The sequence below is a fragment of the Asterias rubens genome, chromosome 12 (genome assembly GCF_902459465.1).
Source record: "Asterias rubens chromosome 12, eAstRub1.3, whole genome shotgun sequence".
Taxonomy (NCBI): Eukaryota; Metazoa; Echinodermata; class Asteroidea; order Forcipulatida; family Asteriidae; genus Asterias; species Asterias rubens.
Window position 1 is genome coordinate 11501852 of NC_047073.1, and position 17645 is coordinate 11519496.

Here is a 17645-nt window from a genome sequence, read left to right on the forward strand (position 1 = left end):
CTGTATACGTTTGGTAATGACTCTGAAAATTAGTGCCAATAAAAACTTTATCTGGTAAGGTGTGGTAAGAAGTGCAGCAGCTTTTGGATAGTATAATGCAGTACTGCGATTACGGGGAAAAAAGATATTACTTTTCACCCCCTCCCCCCCCCCCTAACCAATTAACGCCTCCAGATTGTGTATTCAGACCATAGACTTAAATATAAGAACTAGAGGGCGCACTGGTGATGCTGCTTGCACAAACGCCACGGGACCGCAAGGAGACATGCGCGCGCCATTCTGTACGCGTGTTGAATAAGAAATACACAGTGGAGTTTGTGTTTATTGAACGCTACGCAATGCAGTTCTTTCAACTTACAAAATGGCCGCACAAACACACGCTAAGCAATGCCTGTTTGTTCAACTAAGAAAATGGTCGCCTGCACGCATGCCTGGTCGCGTATTCAGGCCAATGCGCCCTCTAGTTCTTTTTATAACTCTATGATTCAGACTTGTCTTTCTGCATGGATGTAATTGCTCCTATCGATTGTTGGCAAAATCTCAAAAACACTACCACCTTTTGAAATGAAATTTCCAAAGGTTAGTTTTATGGTAATGGCTTGAAACAAACAGTGGGTCAATTGATCTCAAACTTCTACAGGTTTGTCAGTTTATGTATATGATGGATTTACATAAAGTGCTTACACTGCCAGCAACTGTTTTGTTTTGCTACGCCAGCCTGCAATATGATATCATGTGATAGATGCATCTACACAGTCAACCGTCCAACTTTCTGACCATTCCAATTCAACCATCAACCGTGGTTTTGAATGATAGATATGCAAGCCTGTAATGAGATATCATGTGGTAAATGCATCTACCCAGCACACAGTTAACCCTACTACTGCCTGACCATTCAACACCATCAACAGTAGTTTTGAAGGATAGATCCACTATGTCAACCTGCAATATGCCATGCAGTGAACACATCCATACAGTACACAAAATCTTATTTTTGTTGTTGACATTTTTACTGAAAAGAAAAAATGATGCAAAATGATGACTTATGTTAGCAAAGACTGGGCTTGTTGTGATGATTAATACAAGAAAATGAATTGTCTTTAAAGGTTTAAAGGAAGTTTCACCACACTCTATACTGCATGACGAGATCTTGAAGAGATTTGAGGAGGGCCGGGGAGTGCTCCTTTAAGGCGATGGACAAGAGAATCGGTTTACTGTCTGGTGCTAAACAGATCTTCGAAGCTATATTCTTGGCGAAGACATGTGTGACAGGCTGGGGAAAGAAGTAAATGACATAAGCAAAAGGTTCAGTCAAATTACATGGCAATGGGTAATGAGTGATATACTTGGACAAGTTTTGACAAAGTGTTGTGGCTGAGTGATCGAGTGTGCCAGACTCAAGCTCTGGTGTTCAGTAAATAATAATAATAATAATAATAATACTTGTAATGCGCACGTATCCACCCTGCTGGGTGTTCAAGGCGCAGTAAAACCATCACAAAAAAAAAAAAAAAAAAAAAAAAAAAGGGGGTTAACCCTGTTTCAGCCCTAGGAGTTGGTGGCAACGACCTCTGGAAAAAATAATAATTGTAGCCCACACCTGTGACACCTTGTAGTGGCATTCAGGACTTGTGTTTCTGGCGACATGCCTAAAAATTGTTTTTTTTTTTTAAATGTCAAAGTGTGGCACTTGAGGGAGCATCCCACAAGTCAGAACAGCAAAAACATTCTGATTGGATGCCTCTTAAAGACATTGGACACTTTCGGTAAACGGTATTGTCCAAAGGCCCACACTTCGTGTATCACAACTAATATATAAAATAACAAACCTGTGAAAATTTAGGCTCAATCGGTCATCGGAGTCGGGAGAAAATAACGGGAAAACCCACCCTTGTTGCCGCCCGTTTCGCCGTGTCATGACATGTGTTTAAAATAAATCTGTAATTCTCGATATCGAGAATTGATAATTGTTTTAATGTTTTCGCAAAAAGTAAAGCATTTCGTGGAATAATATTTCAAGAGAAGTCTTTCACCATTACCTTCTGTAAATCCTGTAAGTTATTGGTAAATCTGTGAACTTTAATTTTTGTTCTGTTCCGAAAGTGTATAATGGCTTTAAACAGCGACATTTAGCACAAACTTTTGATATGAATCATGTAAGATGGGTACTGCCGTTGTAACACTGTTACACGGTAGTTGCCAACTGTAGCGCTCTTGCCATGTCAAATTGAAATAAATTTTCATTCGATCGGTGCCCTTTGGGAATTCGCAAGCGCCAAACTTTACAACAATATTTGATGTGCATATTCTAATAATGTGAACTTTTTCCTAGTAGCTGGGAGGATGCCAGGAAAAATAATCTGTAGACTTCAGAATTAAAATCAATCATTGTTTGACACTCTTCAAAAAAGACAGTGAACGCCACTCACCAACGATGGTAATAATAAGGACAAAAAGGAACATTACAGAATTGGTAGGAAACAAAAACCATGAAGATCACAGATTTACATAAAGCTTACACGGTCTAATGATGGTGATAGTTGAAAACATCGCTTGAAATATTTCTGTCTGAAATGTCATGTTTTATGAGAAATAAATAATCTAACTTCGCGTTTGGAATTTATCGCTCAGTGAGCGTTTTATTTATTTTTATTTTGGCATTGATGCAATGCAAAAGTTGTAATCGGTTTTTTACTATTCTCTTGTGACCCAGATGGCCGATCAATCTCAAACTTCTACAGGTTTGTCATTTTATGTATGTGGTGGAATACATAAAGTGCTTACACTGTCAGCAACTGTTTTGTTAGCAAAAACCAATTCTGTAATGTTCCTTTAAGTTTGACAATGCAAAAGTACGACGTTTAGCAGATGGATTATTATAAGAGATGTTAAGTTTGCCCATACACCGATGTGAAAAAATATCACAGGCATGTTACTCGGGTGGGATTCGAACCCACGACCCTTGCAATTCTAGAGCAGTGTCTTACCAACTAGACTACCAAGGTTGCCCGGTAGCTAGAGGATGGATTATTATAGACAGAAAATTAACCTACCTCATCATTTCCAAGGAGCACTCTTGTGGTGAAGTTGCCTTGCCTCGTGTCAGCTGGTGTTGTGTCTGGCGTTATGTGGACCTGCAGCAGTTAATTAAATCAGGCAAATCTTGGGTATTATGGGTAAACATTCTTCATTTACTCAACAGAATTGAAACTCAACATTTGAGCATACCGTGTTTTTTTCTTCTTCAAAATATTACACAGTGAGGTTTTATTATTCAATTAACAAGACAAGACTGATGGTCTAGTCCAGTCATGAGTATACTGGCCTAAAACTTAAACTACTGGTTATGGGCCAATGTAAAATTTGAACCCTACATGAGAGTCACTGAGTGAAGTGATGCAAGAGTGTGATCCCTGGCTACACGGCAGTTAACGGTTGTATGGCTTCTGACTGGCACCCCCGAACAAAGATATTGACAAAATAGGGACACCGCCAATATAGGGCTAGATAGCTCAGTTGGTAGAGTGCCGGCACGTTAATCCGGAGGTCGTTGGTTCGAATCCCACTCTAGTCAACTCTTTGTTCAACCCCAAAAATCAACTTACAAGCGTTCCCATTTTTTCATATTGTGTTATCATCACAAATATCCTGTCAGAAAAGGCTGAACAAACTACATCGGTGTGGACTCCATCAATCACAGCAGCTCCCTGAAACGACAAAGAGCAAAGTCAAGGAGTGAGATACTGAACAATCATGAGTGCATAATGTTTGCCGACATCAATGGTTAAAGACTCTGGACACTATTGGTCAAAGACAAATCTTCTCACTTAATGCATCTCAACATATGCATAAAATAACAAACCTGTGAAAATTTGAGCTCGATTGGTCGTCGGAGTTGCGAGATAACTATGAAAGAAAAAAACATCCTTGTCACATGAAGTTGTGTGCTTTCAGATGCTTGATTTCGAGACCTCAAATTCTAAACTTGAGGTCTCAAAATCAAATTCGTTGAAAATTACTTCTCTCTCAAAAACTACGTCACTTATTCAGAGGAAGTCGTTTCTCACAGTGTTTTATACTACCAACCTCTCCCCATTACTCATAACCAAGTAAGGTTTTATGCTGATAATTATTTTGAGTAATTACCAATAGTGTCCACTGCCTTTAAAGATAAACTTCAACAAAACAGTGTTATTAACTCACTTGGTGACTTGGACTTGAGTCGCAAATTTCATTGACTTATGACTTGACTGGATTTGAATAAAATTGTACTTGTGACTTGTGCCTAGACATGAGTGAAAAGAAGTTGTGACTTGACTTGACTTAAGAGTAAAATGATTTGCAACTTGACTTGAGTTAAACAAAAAATACTTGGTTACAATACTGGAACAAAATCACTCAAACTAGTTTGACTATTTTAGAATTTATCTTTTTGATTTTGTGTTCGGTCATAATTGAAAAACTAGGAAAACTAGTACCCCCCCTCCCCCCTTAAATTTTTGACAAGAGACTCGAGAGTGTTTTTCCCACGATTGGGGGCACCCTTCATGGTTCCCGGTAAAACATTTTTTTTTACAAAACGTAAAATCAAAAATTGATTATTGAAGTACCAGTACCTCAGCAAACCTTTTTGTATACATTCCGTCAACCCTTCTGCTACTCCTTAAACTATGCGGTTTGGTTTCGCTATTGTCTCACGTAACGGGAGACAATAGTGGAACGAAACCGCATAAATCTAGGAGTCCCCTTCTGCTATATTATAATTAAAAGGGAAAAAAAACGATCAAAGTGGCACTTGTTGTATACAACATTGCTTGACGAAATTACAAATTCATACAAAAGTTGACCTATTTAACTTTTAAGTTGTAAACATATCTTGTGTTATAAGTTGCAGGAAGGCTACTTTTATGACAATAGTTGCGATATGTAACCCTCCTCCCGACGGCGTAGGGTTACGTGATCGCAACTACAAAGATCATTTACCCAAATCAAATGCAACACAGCCCTTACTCATCATCATAACACAAAACATTACAATGCACAGGAAAACCAGTCATCTCATCCACTAGGATAAGGTTAACAAAGTCGCCCCTTCACTCAATTAGGTCAATCATATTCATAGAGTAAGGACAGAATTTACTCTATGATCATATATAAAATAACATAATTTGTTTCTTCTCAATCTCAGTTGAGTTACAGTTAGTGACTCAGTTTTCTATCATGGAAATTCGCACAGTGAGTCCCCCGTTCCGCGTACCATACCTGCTTAGTTCTTGGCAAATCGTCACCTGCCATCTTCAAACAATGGTTCTGCAAAACAACTTGAAAGTCGATTTCAAAGCAGCCAAACTAAGTAAATGTTTGTATTCAAGTTTGATACACTGCACGCACTGCTGTTCACAGAAGAAAAAAAACATGCGCGCCGATGTCACACCGCCCCGAATGTCTGCACATAGAACACTTGGTGGCGCTGTAACATAAACAAGTAACCTCCAGTCTCGTGAAATCAGTCGCGTGCTGGCGCGCGACTGGAGGATCTAAGGGGGTGTGTACGCCGATCGCACGTTATTTACACATAAACGGTCTAAATTCCTCCCCCCCCCCCCCCCTATCTCCACACTGAAGAAGTAGAGATGCCGGGCATGGCTAGCTTTATACCGTGCTTTTCCTTATAACGGTCTCATAGGCACACAACATCCGGATCGACACATTGCACGTGCCAGCCACCAGCTAGCTGTCAAGAGAGGTACAGCAATGATCGCCTGAGCGGCCGAGTTGCTTGCCAACCACTCGTCAACTTCATTTCTCTTGCCGGTCAGTGCAATCGATTTGTGGCGAGGGATATACCACACTGATCATCGACTCAGTTGACTGTCCCAACAGAACAATGTTTGATGGGGTCTCGGAGGCGATCACGCGGGGGAGGGAGGTCACACTTCCCCGCTGGACTTTACAAGATGCCCCCGTTACCGTGTTGGTGTTTTGCGCGGTGTTGCTGTGCCAGCTCGCTCAGGAGGGGGCCTCGTTTGATGCCGGAGACACCGTGACTGAGAATCTGTATCGAGGTCAGGATGGTGAGGACAAGGTCAAGGCGGTGGACAGTTGTAAACTCAGTGGTTTGGGTGATTGCGGAAAGGAGCAAAGATTGGAAGAGCGCTTGGTTCGATTGGAAGGAGAAAGGGTAGGTTTTCATAAAATACAAGTAATTGGCCAATCGAAGTGGATGTGATGTGTCCTGTTATTTATTATGTGGCTAACGATATTTTGCACCGGCTTTAAGTAAACAAGTTAAAACTGACAATTTTGTGTTGAACCAGGAACCTCCGTATTAACTACCTAACTCCTAGAACTATGAGGAATCGTTCCGCTATTATCTCCACGTATGATAGTTGATTGAACCCTCATACATAGTTCTAGGAAAACGCATTATAACGTGCCAGCACTCTGCCAACTGAGCTATCTATCTAGCCGTAGCATTTGGTGGTCTCCTATTTTCATTCAACCCAAGTTAGCGAACGATTATATTGCTATAAAGACGGAATACTGTTTTTACGAAATACTACCGGATATTGTATGTCTGGTTCAGTTATGACATTGTATGTCACGAGATTTGAGTCATAATACCTTTTGTACTTTTTAAAAATGTTTGACTTTATTTCTGATTAAAAACAAATTCCTCACATTCCTCACAATTAAGCCACAAATTGCCAATGGTAGATAAACCAAATTATAAGACTTAATTAAGCTTAAATTTACAAAGGCAATGCCTGTAGACAATACACTAAGATGAAGAAATCATTTACAAAATTGCAAAACAAACACTTTGAATAATAACCCACTGGAAAAGTTGTCAACTCAACGAAACAAAGTAAAAAAGGAGCATTTAATTTGTTTATAATTAATTGTTTTTGTGAAAAAGTGTTGGAGTGATCAAATTTCTGTGAGATCTACACCATCTACCATGTATGTTCGTTGAGAAAAAAGGTTTTCCTTATTTTTATCCACAACTCCCTAAAATATAGCTATACAAAAACTGTTATTGTCCGTCACTGTTGGATTTCCTTCACATTGTAACTTTACACGCTTTACGTGTGACGTGAATGTATTGGATTATGCTCTACCATTACCAGATATTTAAAAATAACCCGTATTGACGTAACAAAGGACAGTCTTATGGAAGACGATCATTCGGTTAAGGTTTCATTTTTTCATTTCTTCATTATTTCATTATCTCTGGCTGACATCAGATACCGTTTAATGTGTACTGTGATATATGGAATCTCACGCTTGATTGAAACTACAATAACATGAAAACATGCTCATTAGACCCAAAAGTTTAAGTTTCAGGTCTAAAGTCTGTAAATTATCATTGTTTTGTTTTGTTTGTTTAAAAAAATTGACAATACTCAACCATACAATTTTATTTCCACCCTGACACTGATATGTACAAAGCACTGTAGGTCTACTCAGTTCTTTCTCAGTGTTCTGTTGCTTGGTTGGTCTAGTGGTGCTCTAGCAAAGCAAAGGTCGTGGGTTTGAATCTCACCTGAGTGATTGCCTGTAGATTTTTTTCATAGAACTCAGGAAAGTCAGGAATCACTGAGTAAAGTTTTTAGCAGTCACTGCCAGTACATGGTGGGGTTGAGTGACACAAAACAACAAGTTTTTAACAGGAAATATTGAGGAAATAGTGTTAGCTGTTGCAAACTGCTTACATCAGTACAGCTATTAACCATACAGGGCCATATGCACCATCAGCAGAAGCATCTTCGACAAGAAAATGACAAAATTCAATTCCCGTATTGATGTTTGAACCTTTGATTTACTCTCTGTATATTCTGCCTTTTTTTGATTGAATTAACCTGACAGCTGCCGGCTCGTCTTTGGCTCGTAAAAAAAAATCCTCTTAGTACAGTTCTCGTGGGGAGAAAAATGCAGCATAGTGAGAGGGGAAATGTGACGAGGTTCGGCCGTTCAAGATCTCTTCATGGGAATGCGATGAATGAGTGGAACATTCAGCCTCAGATTTTTATTCGATCTTGACAAACAAGAGATCATTGGACTTGATTATTTCAACTTCCTGGACGCAATGTTTTTTTTTTATTATTAGAATTGCCATACTCAGAACATTTTTTTTTCTTTTTTAAGGATTCCCTTTTTTGATTTAGAAATAAATAAATAAATTCCCCATTGAAAAGCACTACGACCGTGGTAATTTTGATGTACAGAAAAAAAAATTGCTTTAAGGGTTTGCAGTGTGGCTGGCAGGCCAACACACTTGGTTATAGGAAAGTGCTGAATGCTAATATTCATTACGACAAAAAAGAACCAGACTATTTCTCCTCCCGGCCTCAGTTTGGTTATATAGCGATTTGAATGGGAGAAAAAATCAAGATGGTTGCAACAAAGGTATATAGATTTGTTTTCTCCATCCCCTCGCTCTCATTTAATTCCTGATTTGAATTGCTAAATAAAACCACTGACGTCACTGACTACCAGGGGATGCAAGTTAATACATTCGAAGGAGAAGGGGGAGGGGGGTCACCTCCAGGTGGTGGCTAACTTAATTAATCCCCAGTGTTTCTATGATAATTTAAATTCAAACAATTACCAATACATACCTTAGCACTAGTCGCCCCTGCCCCCGATCTATCCACCCTGAACGTGAATCTAACACAAATCCTGTAGTTTGAAAGTTGATATTGTACAAAATAAAAAGTCAAATTGTTTTCATTTTGTGATCATATTTTCTTGCCTGATTCCCCACCATTAAAAAGACAGTGCCCTGCAGATGATAATAACAAAATAGCAAAAATTTGACATGTCATCATCGTCGTGATCGTCCTCTCTCTCTGTAGTCGTGAGTGAGCAAACAGAGCAGTCAATATCTCTCATAGACCCAGACTCACAGACAGGAATCAATCTTTCTTCACTTCCCTCAGGGGCCTTAAAGGGGTTGACTACTTTTTGTAGGACTCAAAACACAATGTCCACAGATTTACATTATAAACTTACACGGTTTAGAGATAACGATGGTAGAAAGCTTCCCTTAAAATATTACTTGCCGAGGTGCTGTAGTTTTTTAGAGCAATGCCACGAAAATGTATTTGTACGACATTGTTTTACTCATTTCTCAAAAACTACTGCAAATCAGTAAGTAATATTTTAGGGGAAGCTTTCTACCATCATGATCTTCGAACTATGTAAGTGTAATGTAAATCTTTGGACATTGTGTTTTGTCTTACAAAAAGTACCCAAACCCTTTAATGGGGGGGGGGGGGCAAGAAGTAGAAGAAGAAATCTTGGCAGTCGGTGTTTGGTGGAAGGAATATTGAAGGCAGCGATGCATTGATAGCGTCCGAAGTTCGCCCAAGGATATTAACGATGTACTAGCATTTTCCCTTCGTTTGTCTGTAACTAGCCTTGGGGTGAACAGGGATGAGAGACACAGAGTGTTTCTCTCTCGTTTCTCTCTCGGCAAACTCTAAAGCTATGTCGTCAAATTGCTACAGCCAAATCTCCAACTGAAGTCTATGTACATCTATCTCTGGATTATATTGCTCACTTTAAAGGGTAGGCCTACATCATGTTGTTTGTTTTTTAAAAAGCCATTGGACCCTTTCGGTAAACAGTGTTGTCCAAGGCCCACACTTTGTGTACCACAACTTCTATATCAAATAACAAACCTGTGAACATTTAGGCTCAATCGGTCATCGGAGTCGGGAGAAAACAACGAAAAAACCCACCCTTGTTTCCGCACGTTTCGCCGTGTCATGACATGTGTTTCAAATAAATCCGTAATTCTCGTTATATTGTTCAAGAGAAGTCTTTCACCATTGCCTTCTGTAAACCCTGTAAGTTATTTGTAAATCTGTGAACTTTTTTTTTTCATGGTTTTAACAAGATTCTGAATTAAAGACACTGGACACTATTTCTTTTTGTGTAACTCAACACATGCATAAAATAACAAACCGGTGATAGTTTGAGCTTATTTGTTCGTCGAAGTTGTTGAGAGAACATTGACAGGAAAAAACACCCTTGTCACACAAAGTTGTGTGCTTTCAGATGCTTGACTTCGAGACCTCAAATTCTAAATCTGAGGTCTTGAAAATCAAATTCGTGGAAAATTACTTCTTCCTCGAAAACTACATCACTTCAGAGGGAGTTGTTTCTCACAATGTTTTATACTATCAACCTTTCCCTATTACTCGTTACCAAGTACGGTTTTAAGCTAATAATTATTTTGAGTAAATACCAATAGTGTCCACTACCTTTAATGGGCCAAATCATGAGAAAGATACAACACAAATCACATGTGAAAGTTTCAGATGAACACAAAGCCTACTTATTGAGATAACAGCCAAAATTAAAAACCAAGATGTCAATTTTTTTTAAACTAATGTTCAATTATGTTGAGGAAATAATTAGAACTCTTAATACCCATCAAAACAAATGAGATCTCAGTTTAAAGTCATTATACACTTTCGGTTCGGTACAGAAAAACAAAAAAGTTCACAGATTTACAGATAATTTACAGGGTTTACAGTGAAAGACTTCTCTTGAAATATTGTTCCATAAAATGCTTTACTTTTTGAGAAAACACTAAAACAATATCAATTCTCGATATCGAGAATTACGGATTTATTTTAAACACATGTCATGACACGACTCTGATGACCGATGGGGCCTAAATTTTCACAGGTTTGTTACTTTATATATACGTTGTGATACATGAAGTGTTGGCCTTGGACAATACTTTTTACCGAAAGTGTCCAATGGCTTTAAAGAAAGACACAATGCTTGTTCAACTGTATCAGGAAGTTTTTTTCTCATTTTCTTTTTCGGTCTTGTAAGCAAGAAAGCTAAATGCTGCCCAACAAACATTTGGAACTAAGAGAGCAAAATTTGAAACGTGATGTCACTCGGATATCATGGGACTGTTTGTTACAAAGAATATTTGTAACAGATAAAGATCAAGTTTAATGCTGTTTGGATGAAAAATAATTCTGTTATCAAATAAAAATTCTCCGTACAAAAACATAGACCAAATGAAATGTTATGTCATTGAATTTTTCGGGGATTTTAAAACATCTTTCTAACCATATGCATTTTATAACAAACGGTTACAAACGCTTTTCAAAGACCAACTCGGCCGATCCAAGGCAACGTGTTCATTTAAAAGGGTTTTAGAGACTTGTAATTTTGTTGACTCTATCTGTTGGAAAATGAGTGGATCACAAAACTGAATTTTGCCTTGTTTGTTCGCTGGAAAGATAAAGAAAGAAACGAGGCCACCTGGAAAAGGGTGGAGGGTTTTTATTATTAATTTGATATCAATGAGATGCATCCTTGGTGCATTCACGATTCATAGCTTGTTATAGGCCAGCGGTCATGGTGAAGATTGCATTTTCAATTTCGTCTTGGCGGCAAAGAAGAGGTTATACTTGTGATATCATGGACAGGTTGTGATATCATGGACAGGTGGTCAATTATTATGTTCAGATTGAACAGTTTGAGCGAGAAAGTTTCTGATAATCGATTCTTGAAGGGTTGCCTCAGCTTTGGTGGCGACCAGGGAAAACAAATTAAGATGTGAAATCTTAATATTATGATAATAATCAATGTTCTGCTCTTTAAAAACTACAACAACAAAACAATTGTAGGTGAAAATTTACTTTAATATTATTGTTTAAATCATGAGAAAGTTTTTTAAGATGTGATTTAGTTTTTGCAAAATCAAAGTGAGCAATTGAGAACATCTTTGCAAACATCCGCAGAGTTGCCGGCATTTGCATCTAGCAAATAGGGAGATTTTGTACAACAAATTGTTTAGATTCAACACTCTAGGAAAAAAGTTTTAAACTGTTTAGATTCAACATTCTAGGGAAAAAGTTTTAAACTGTTTAGATTCAACATTCTAGGGAAAAAGTTTTAAATTGTTTAGATTCAACATTCTAGGGAAAAAGTTTTAAATTGTTTAGATTCAACATTCTAGGGAAAAAGTTTTAAATTGTTTAGATTCAACATTCTAGGGAACAGGTTTAAAAAATCAGGGTGATTTTTCAATTTGTTCATCAGAGCATGGTAAAGATTGGTTTATTTTCAGGGAACTTTCTGCAGAATCAAGGAGAGTTGACAGCTCTGCATCTGAAAATCTTTAAAATTTGGCACGGTGTCAGCTTTGTTTAAAACCAACTGTCACAACTCGTAAAAAGTGATTTTGTGCACTGGAATCAGAGTACAGTACTGTACACTGAAGCGTGCCCACCTTCTTCGATAAGTAGTCTCTGTTCAAGGCTCACTACACAACACCTTGTGGGCTCATGCTGGTCTATGTAATGTATACATGAGTATAGCATCGTGCTACTGTGCTCAATGCACCTTGACTTAAGGCTAGACTTGGCAAATGAAAGCTCAGTTTCTACGTGGGTGCTGAGTGCCATCTGGACATGCTGGGTTTATGTCAAATGGTCTGATCAAGGTCTACCCTCAATGCAATAATTGCTATCTTATTATTAAAGAAGTGGTGGCATCCATTCTACTCCTTCTATCAATTCTCGTGACGAATATAACAAAATTGTTCACAAAATGTATGCATGGCCGTTTGCAATGAAAGAAAGGACAAGGATTATAATAATTATATAACTGACATACAGATCTTTGTCATTTGATTGGTGGAACTTACTTCACGTGACATTCACTATTACTCCCATCCGCACCGGCGATCAAAAAGACCTATTCGCCCATGGGGAATAGCATTTCCCATTCAACAGTTAGAATCATCCTTGTTCCCAATGTTTTTGAGCAGTACAGCGTCGCCGCACTGCTGCTAAAACAAAGGAGCACCTGTGCAAAAGGTTGTGATCCGATTGCTATTAAATTTGTGCATTGCATGCTGCTACGCGGCGCTATATGATTTTTGGTTGTCAAACGTTCCGAACCAGTAATTTGTGTGATTTTTCATAATGTTATACTTTTAAAATACATCAAATGACAAGGTTCTATTTGTCAGTTATATAAAACAAATATTGAGTGGCTTCAAAATTCGGTAAAATTTGGACTAGTCCAAATTTATTTACCTTGCGATAATATTCCTCCCATTCCACTCTAAGCCACTCAATATTTGTATACTATTTTTGACTGCTTCGAGTGCTTTGTGGTTAAAACTAAGATATAAGTTTGTTATGCCCCAAAATTTGAAAAGGAGAGGCACAACTGCAGTAACGCTTCTAGGGTTGTGTACTCCTATTAGGGATAATTCTTCCTGCATGGACATATTCACTCCAGATTTTCAGCGATATTTCAAAAATGCAACCACCTTTTGAAATGAAATGTTTTAACTAACTAACTAATTTTGATCCTTGATATAAAGCTAGGATTGTACACTGTTCATAAGCGGGTATATGGACATCAGACTCAAAGTGCATTGAGACACAACTTTGACATTCATTAGTCACAGGTGGCTATATCATGAACTGCTGTGACAACTGAAATTGCTTGTGATCGATTGACTGTTCTTCGTATGTAACATGTGCGTACTTTGGGCGGTATGCCAATAGTAAGACAACATGTTTGGTAGTTAGAATTGCCCATTTCAAACAGGATATACCTTTGGTGGTTACCAAAAATGTATGGTAAGAAGCCATTGCAGCTGTTGATTATGTATTCACAATTTTGGAAACTATATCCTTTACCTGCTGCTAACACATGGATTCAAACTGCATTTAGCCACCGGGCTAGCTTGGTCGTCTATAGTGGTAACATATCTGCTCTAGCAATGCAAAGGTTGTGGGTTCGAATCCCACCGAGTGATTTGCCTGATGATTTCATTTCACAGAACTTGGAAAAATACTTTATACAGTACGTAATACACATCGGTGTAAAGGCCGGTTTATAGTCGGTCGTGCGATGGTCGCGCGACGGAATTCTTGCGCGCAATCCTAAGACTGAGGCCTAAAAACCGTGTCTTTTTATGATCGCGCGTCCAGATTTCCGACGCCCGACCATCGCGCGACCGACTATAACTCGGCCTTGAGGGTACACAAATTCTTAGAAATATATAGGTCTTATTATAATAATGATTATTTGTATAGACAAGTAAAAAAATACTATAAGCAATGTTTAACATTTCCTGTGTCCTTGGCTAAAGCATGTAGTGTGGAGAACAACCATGAGTCTGGGCAGTCTGGGCAGAGCTTAAGAAGGTGTCTGCCTTGGTGTTTCTCGCCTCTGAGCTAATAGTGCCTGAAGCTCAAAGTCACACCCCAAGTGTTATCCAAGGGTCACTGTGGATTTGTCTTCCCCTACAATCTCACACATCCTCTTGGGGATGGGACAGGACTGATGTATGTTCAAATTAATCAATTTATCCAGCCTCAGGGTTGACCTGTGTCAGGTCTAGATTTTGCCAGGAGACGGGAAATTTAGAATGTCAACAGAAGTACTTTTTTAGAAACATCTGAGGTTTAAAATCAGGCTGAAAGCTCTTTGAGAAAAAGAAGAAAAAATGTCACTACATATTTAAACTGTAGAACCATGGTAGAACACTGTGTCACCCCCCCCCCCCGCCCTTCCCAACAAAAAATAAAGTAACAAAGCAAACCATACAAAACAAAACAAGCAAACAAACTAGCAATAATAAATTAATAAAGTAATTACAGAAAGGAAAGTGACAAGATAGGTTGAAATACCTCCTGCTAATTTACAAAAGAAGAAAAAACAAAAAATACAAAAGGCGGTCATTCAAAGACTTTTTAACACATCCAGAAGAGCACACACAGACACACAGGCCCAAACATAGATATATCAATAAATAATAAAGAGTAAATTTTAAGGGGATAAAATCACTAGAATTTATGAAGCATAGAGCATAGGACAAAAAGCTGTCAGGAAATCTAAGGTGAAAAATTAGAAGAATGGAAAAAAGAACCCCCCCCCAAAAAAAAAACCAAACAAACAAACAAACAACAAAACAGATATTAAACACATAACAAAAACACATATACCCAAACATAAACAACCAGATCAATAGATAATAAATTAGTGAAATGTGATCATCTCCCCTCAATGGACAACAACTAATTGTTAATTAAAATCAATGAAGCATAGAGATAAAATCTGCCAATCGCAAACCAGTACCTGTATCGAAATAACCACTGGACCGCAGACCAGAGGCCAGTGATTTTAGCCTCGGACCAGTTAACTCATGACCAGTGATTTTAGTCTCGGACCAGTTAACTCATGACCAGACCAGTCCGGTTGGCTTGTGTTTTTCAATTGACTAACTGTACCTCACCAAGTAGTGAATTCTTTAAATATCTTTCAATTGTTGAGTATTGAAGCAAAATTTATGAGATAATTTCTTAGTGCTTTTTCAAACAAAAACAGTTTACAATTGACATGTCCATTTTAAGCTGTTTAGGAACTTCTCTCACATCACTTTCCGGCCTGTATTTAAAAAAATTAATGCTTGTCCACTAAAAACTATAACCTATAAAACCTGTGGTATTGTGGATTTGTGCCCTGCAGTAAAAGAGAGAAATATAATTTTATGAATTGACAGAATTTTTCGCTTATCTCTTGACAATCTGATTCCTCCTGACAGGAATATCTAGCGGACAAAAGGGAGTTCGGAGCCTCACCAGATGTTCCCGTCACAGGGGAATTGCTTATGTGTCTATACTGCGGTTTTTAATTTAAACTCAAGGTCATGTATAAGATAGTGTGGTCGTTACGATGTTCACGCTGAGGGGAATTTTGTTTCCATCGTTTGTCTTTTTACTGATGAGCGCATTGAGGTTTTAAGTTGGTGTATCTTGCCACCCTTGACCTAGTTTAAAAATGTCATTAATGCTGCTTAGTGAAAAAATGTGTCAAGGGGAAAATTTTACTTAGTAGAAAACAGGGCTCAGTTTCCAAACAGCTGCTAGAGTTTTTATACTGATAAACATGTTGAGTTTTCGTCCAGTGGATCATTATGCTACTAAGCAGAAAGAAATGTGTCATTCGCGGGAGAAATCTTACTTAGCAAAAAACAGGACTCGGTTTCGAAAGAACTGCTAGAGTTTTTGTTCTGATGAACTGATGGTTTTTGAAATCTCACTAAGCAAAAAGCATGTGTCATTCATGAGAAAAGTCTTACTTTGCAGAAAACATGAACAAGTTTCAGAAGAGCTGCTTGAGCACAAGAAGTCAGTATGTGCATTATGCTGCTCAGCGAAAAAAATTCACCATTTATGCAGTATTCAACAACCTTACTGCATTATTCAACAGTACAAATGTGTGCATAGCTGCGGAAATGCAGTTAAGTAAGTTGAGATAAGGATAGGTTTCATTACACCCGTCTACCCTAATTACCCCCTGCGTCTAAAATAAATGCTTAATTGGCTCTAGCAATCTCATTATACCACTAACACTCCTAGTGTTGCCAATTCAAATCTGTTTAAATAGAACTAAACACAAGTGATCGAATGAGTATAGTTTCCATTGGGATGTAATGGACTGAGTTGAGAGGGATGGGGGAGTTGGGGGTTGGATGAGGTTAAAACAACTTTGGGCCCTCAGAGTATGGTGTATCAGACATCTTGATAAACAAATCTACTTGGGTCCTCTGGTTGGGTCGACCATTGACCAAGGGGGGAGACTGAGCAGAATTAATTTGCAGTAGAGCTGGATTTAAGAAGCTGTTTGGGAAGGAGGTTAAAGGCACATTTTCTCTGAGCAATTTATTTTTTAAGTTGTAAACTTCTAAATAGACTTGACTCAGGCAGCACAAAAACATTACATCAGAAAACTTGAAGAATAAACAGGACCGTAGAGAACTGATGATAACTAAAAAGCGAGGACAAAAACACCCAAACATTTAACAGATGATCCAAACTATAGCAACCTACTTATTTTCAACCTTTTTTTTAAAAAGACACTGGACACTATTGGTAAATGTCAAAGACCAGTCTTATCACTTGGTGTATCTCAACATTTATGCATAAAATAACAAATCAGTGAAAATTTGAGCTCAATCGGTAGTAGAAGTTGGGAGATAATAATGAAACAAAAAACACCCTTGTCACACAAAGTTGTGTGCTTTCTGATGCTTGATTTCGAAACCTCAAGTTCTAACTTGAGGTGGTCTCAAAATCAAATTCGTGGAAAATTACTTCTTTCTCGACAACTGCATCACTTCAGAGGGAGCTGTTTCTCACAATGTTTTATACTATCAACCTCTCCCCATTACTCGTGATCAAGAAAGGTTTTATGATGACAATTATTTTACCAATAGTAATTACCAATAGTGTCCACTGCCTTTAAATGAAAGGTATACATTCCCTCTCACAGAAAATAAATTTATGAAAAAGAGTAAAGATACACCACACAGTTTATGTTTTCCCTAATTCTCTGGTCTCAGGTTGGGCATGTTGAGGAGTTGGAACTCATCCCCGGCAAGAAACATTTACTGAGGACCATCAGCATGAAGCCAGTCATATTTGGTTGGTGTTTCCTTGATTTCTGTATTTGCATATATTCATATAGGTCTATATTTGCAAGGATAATTTCACAGGATTGTAACACAGACTATTCATGGGTCTGGCAGTTAAAACGTCTGCTCTAAGTTGCAAGAAAAGAATGAAACAAAAAACCAAACCTTA

The 17645-nt window shown here is 38.1% G+C and overlaps 2 protein-coding genes across 2 annotated transcripts in view; one reads left to right on the top strand and one right to left on the bottom strand.

Annotated features, from left to right (window-relative positions):
* Positions 1-683: 683 nt before the first annotated feature.
* LOC117297612 (proteasome assembly chaperone 3-like) lies at positions 684-5450 on the bottom strand. The gene is made up of 4 exons (XM_033780732.1): positions 5263-5450; positions 3606-3707; positions 3054-3134; positions 684-1273 (listed from the first exon to the last, which is right to left on the bottom strand). Exons 1-4 carry the CDS (start codon positions 5293-5295, stop codon positions 1121-1123), a joined length of 369 nt encoding a protein of 122 aa, XP_033636623.1. The 5' UTR covers positions 5296-5450; the 3' UTR covers positions 684-1120.
* Positions 5451-5652: 202 nt separating this feature from the next.
* The window catches only part of LOC117297611 (transmembrane prolyl 4-hydroxylase-like), a 28341-nt gene continuing 16348 nt past the window's right edge, over positions 5653-17645 (top strand). Inside the window, exons 1-2 of the mRNA XM_033780731.1 lie at positions 5653-6181; positions 17405-17486. Coding sequence (XP_033636622.1) covers positions 5888-6181; positions 17405-17486 — 376 coding nt within the window. The 5' untranslated portion in view covers positions 5653-5887. The remainder of the gene's footprint in view (positions 6182-17404; positions 17487-17645) is intronic.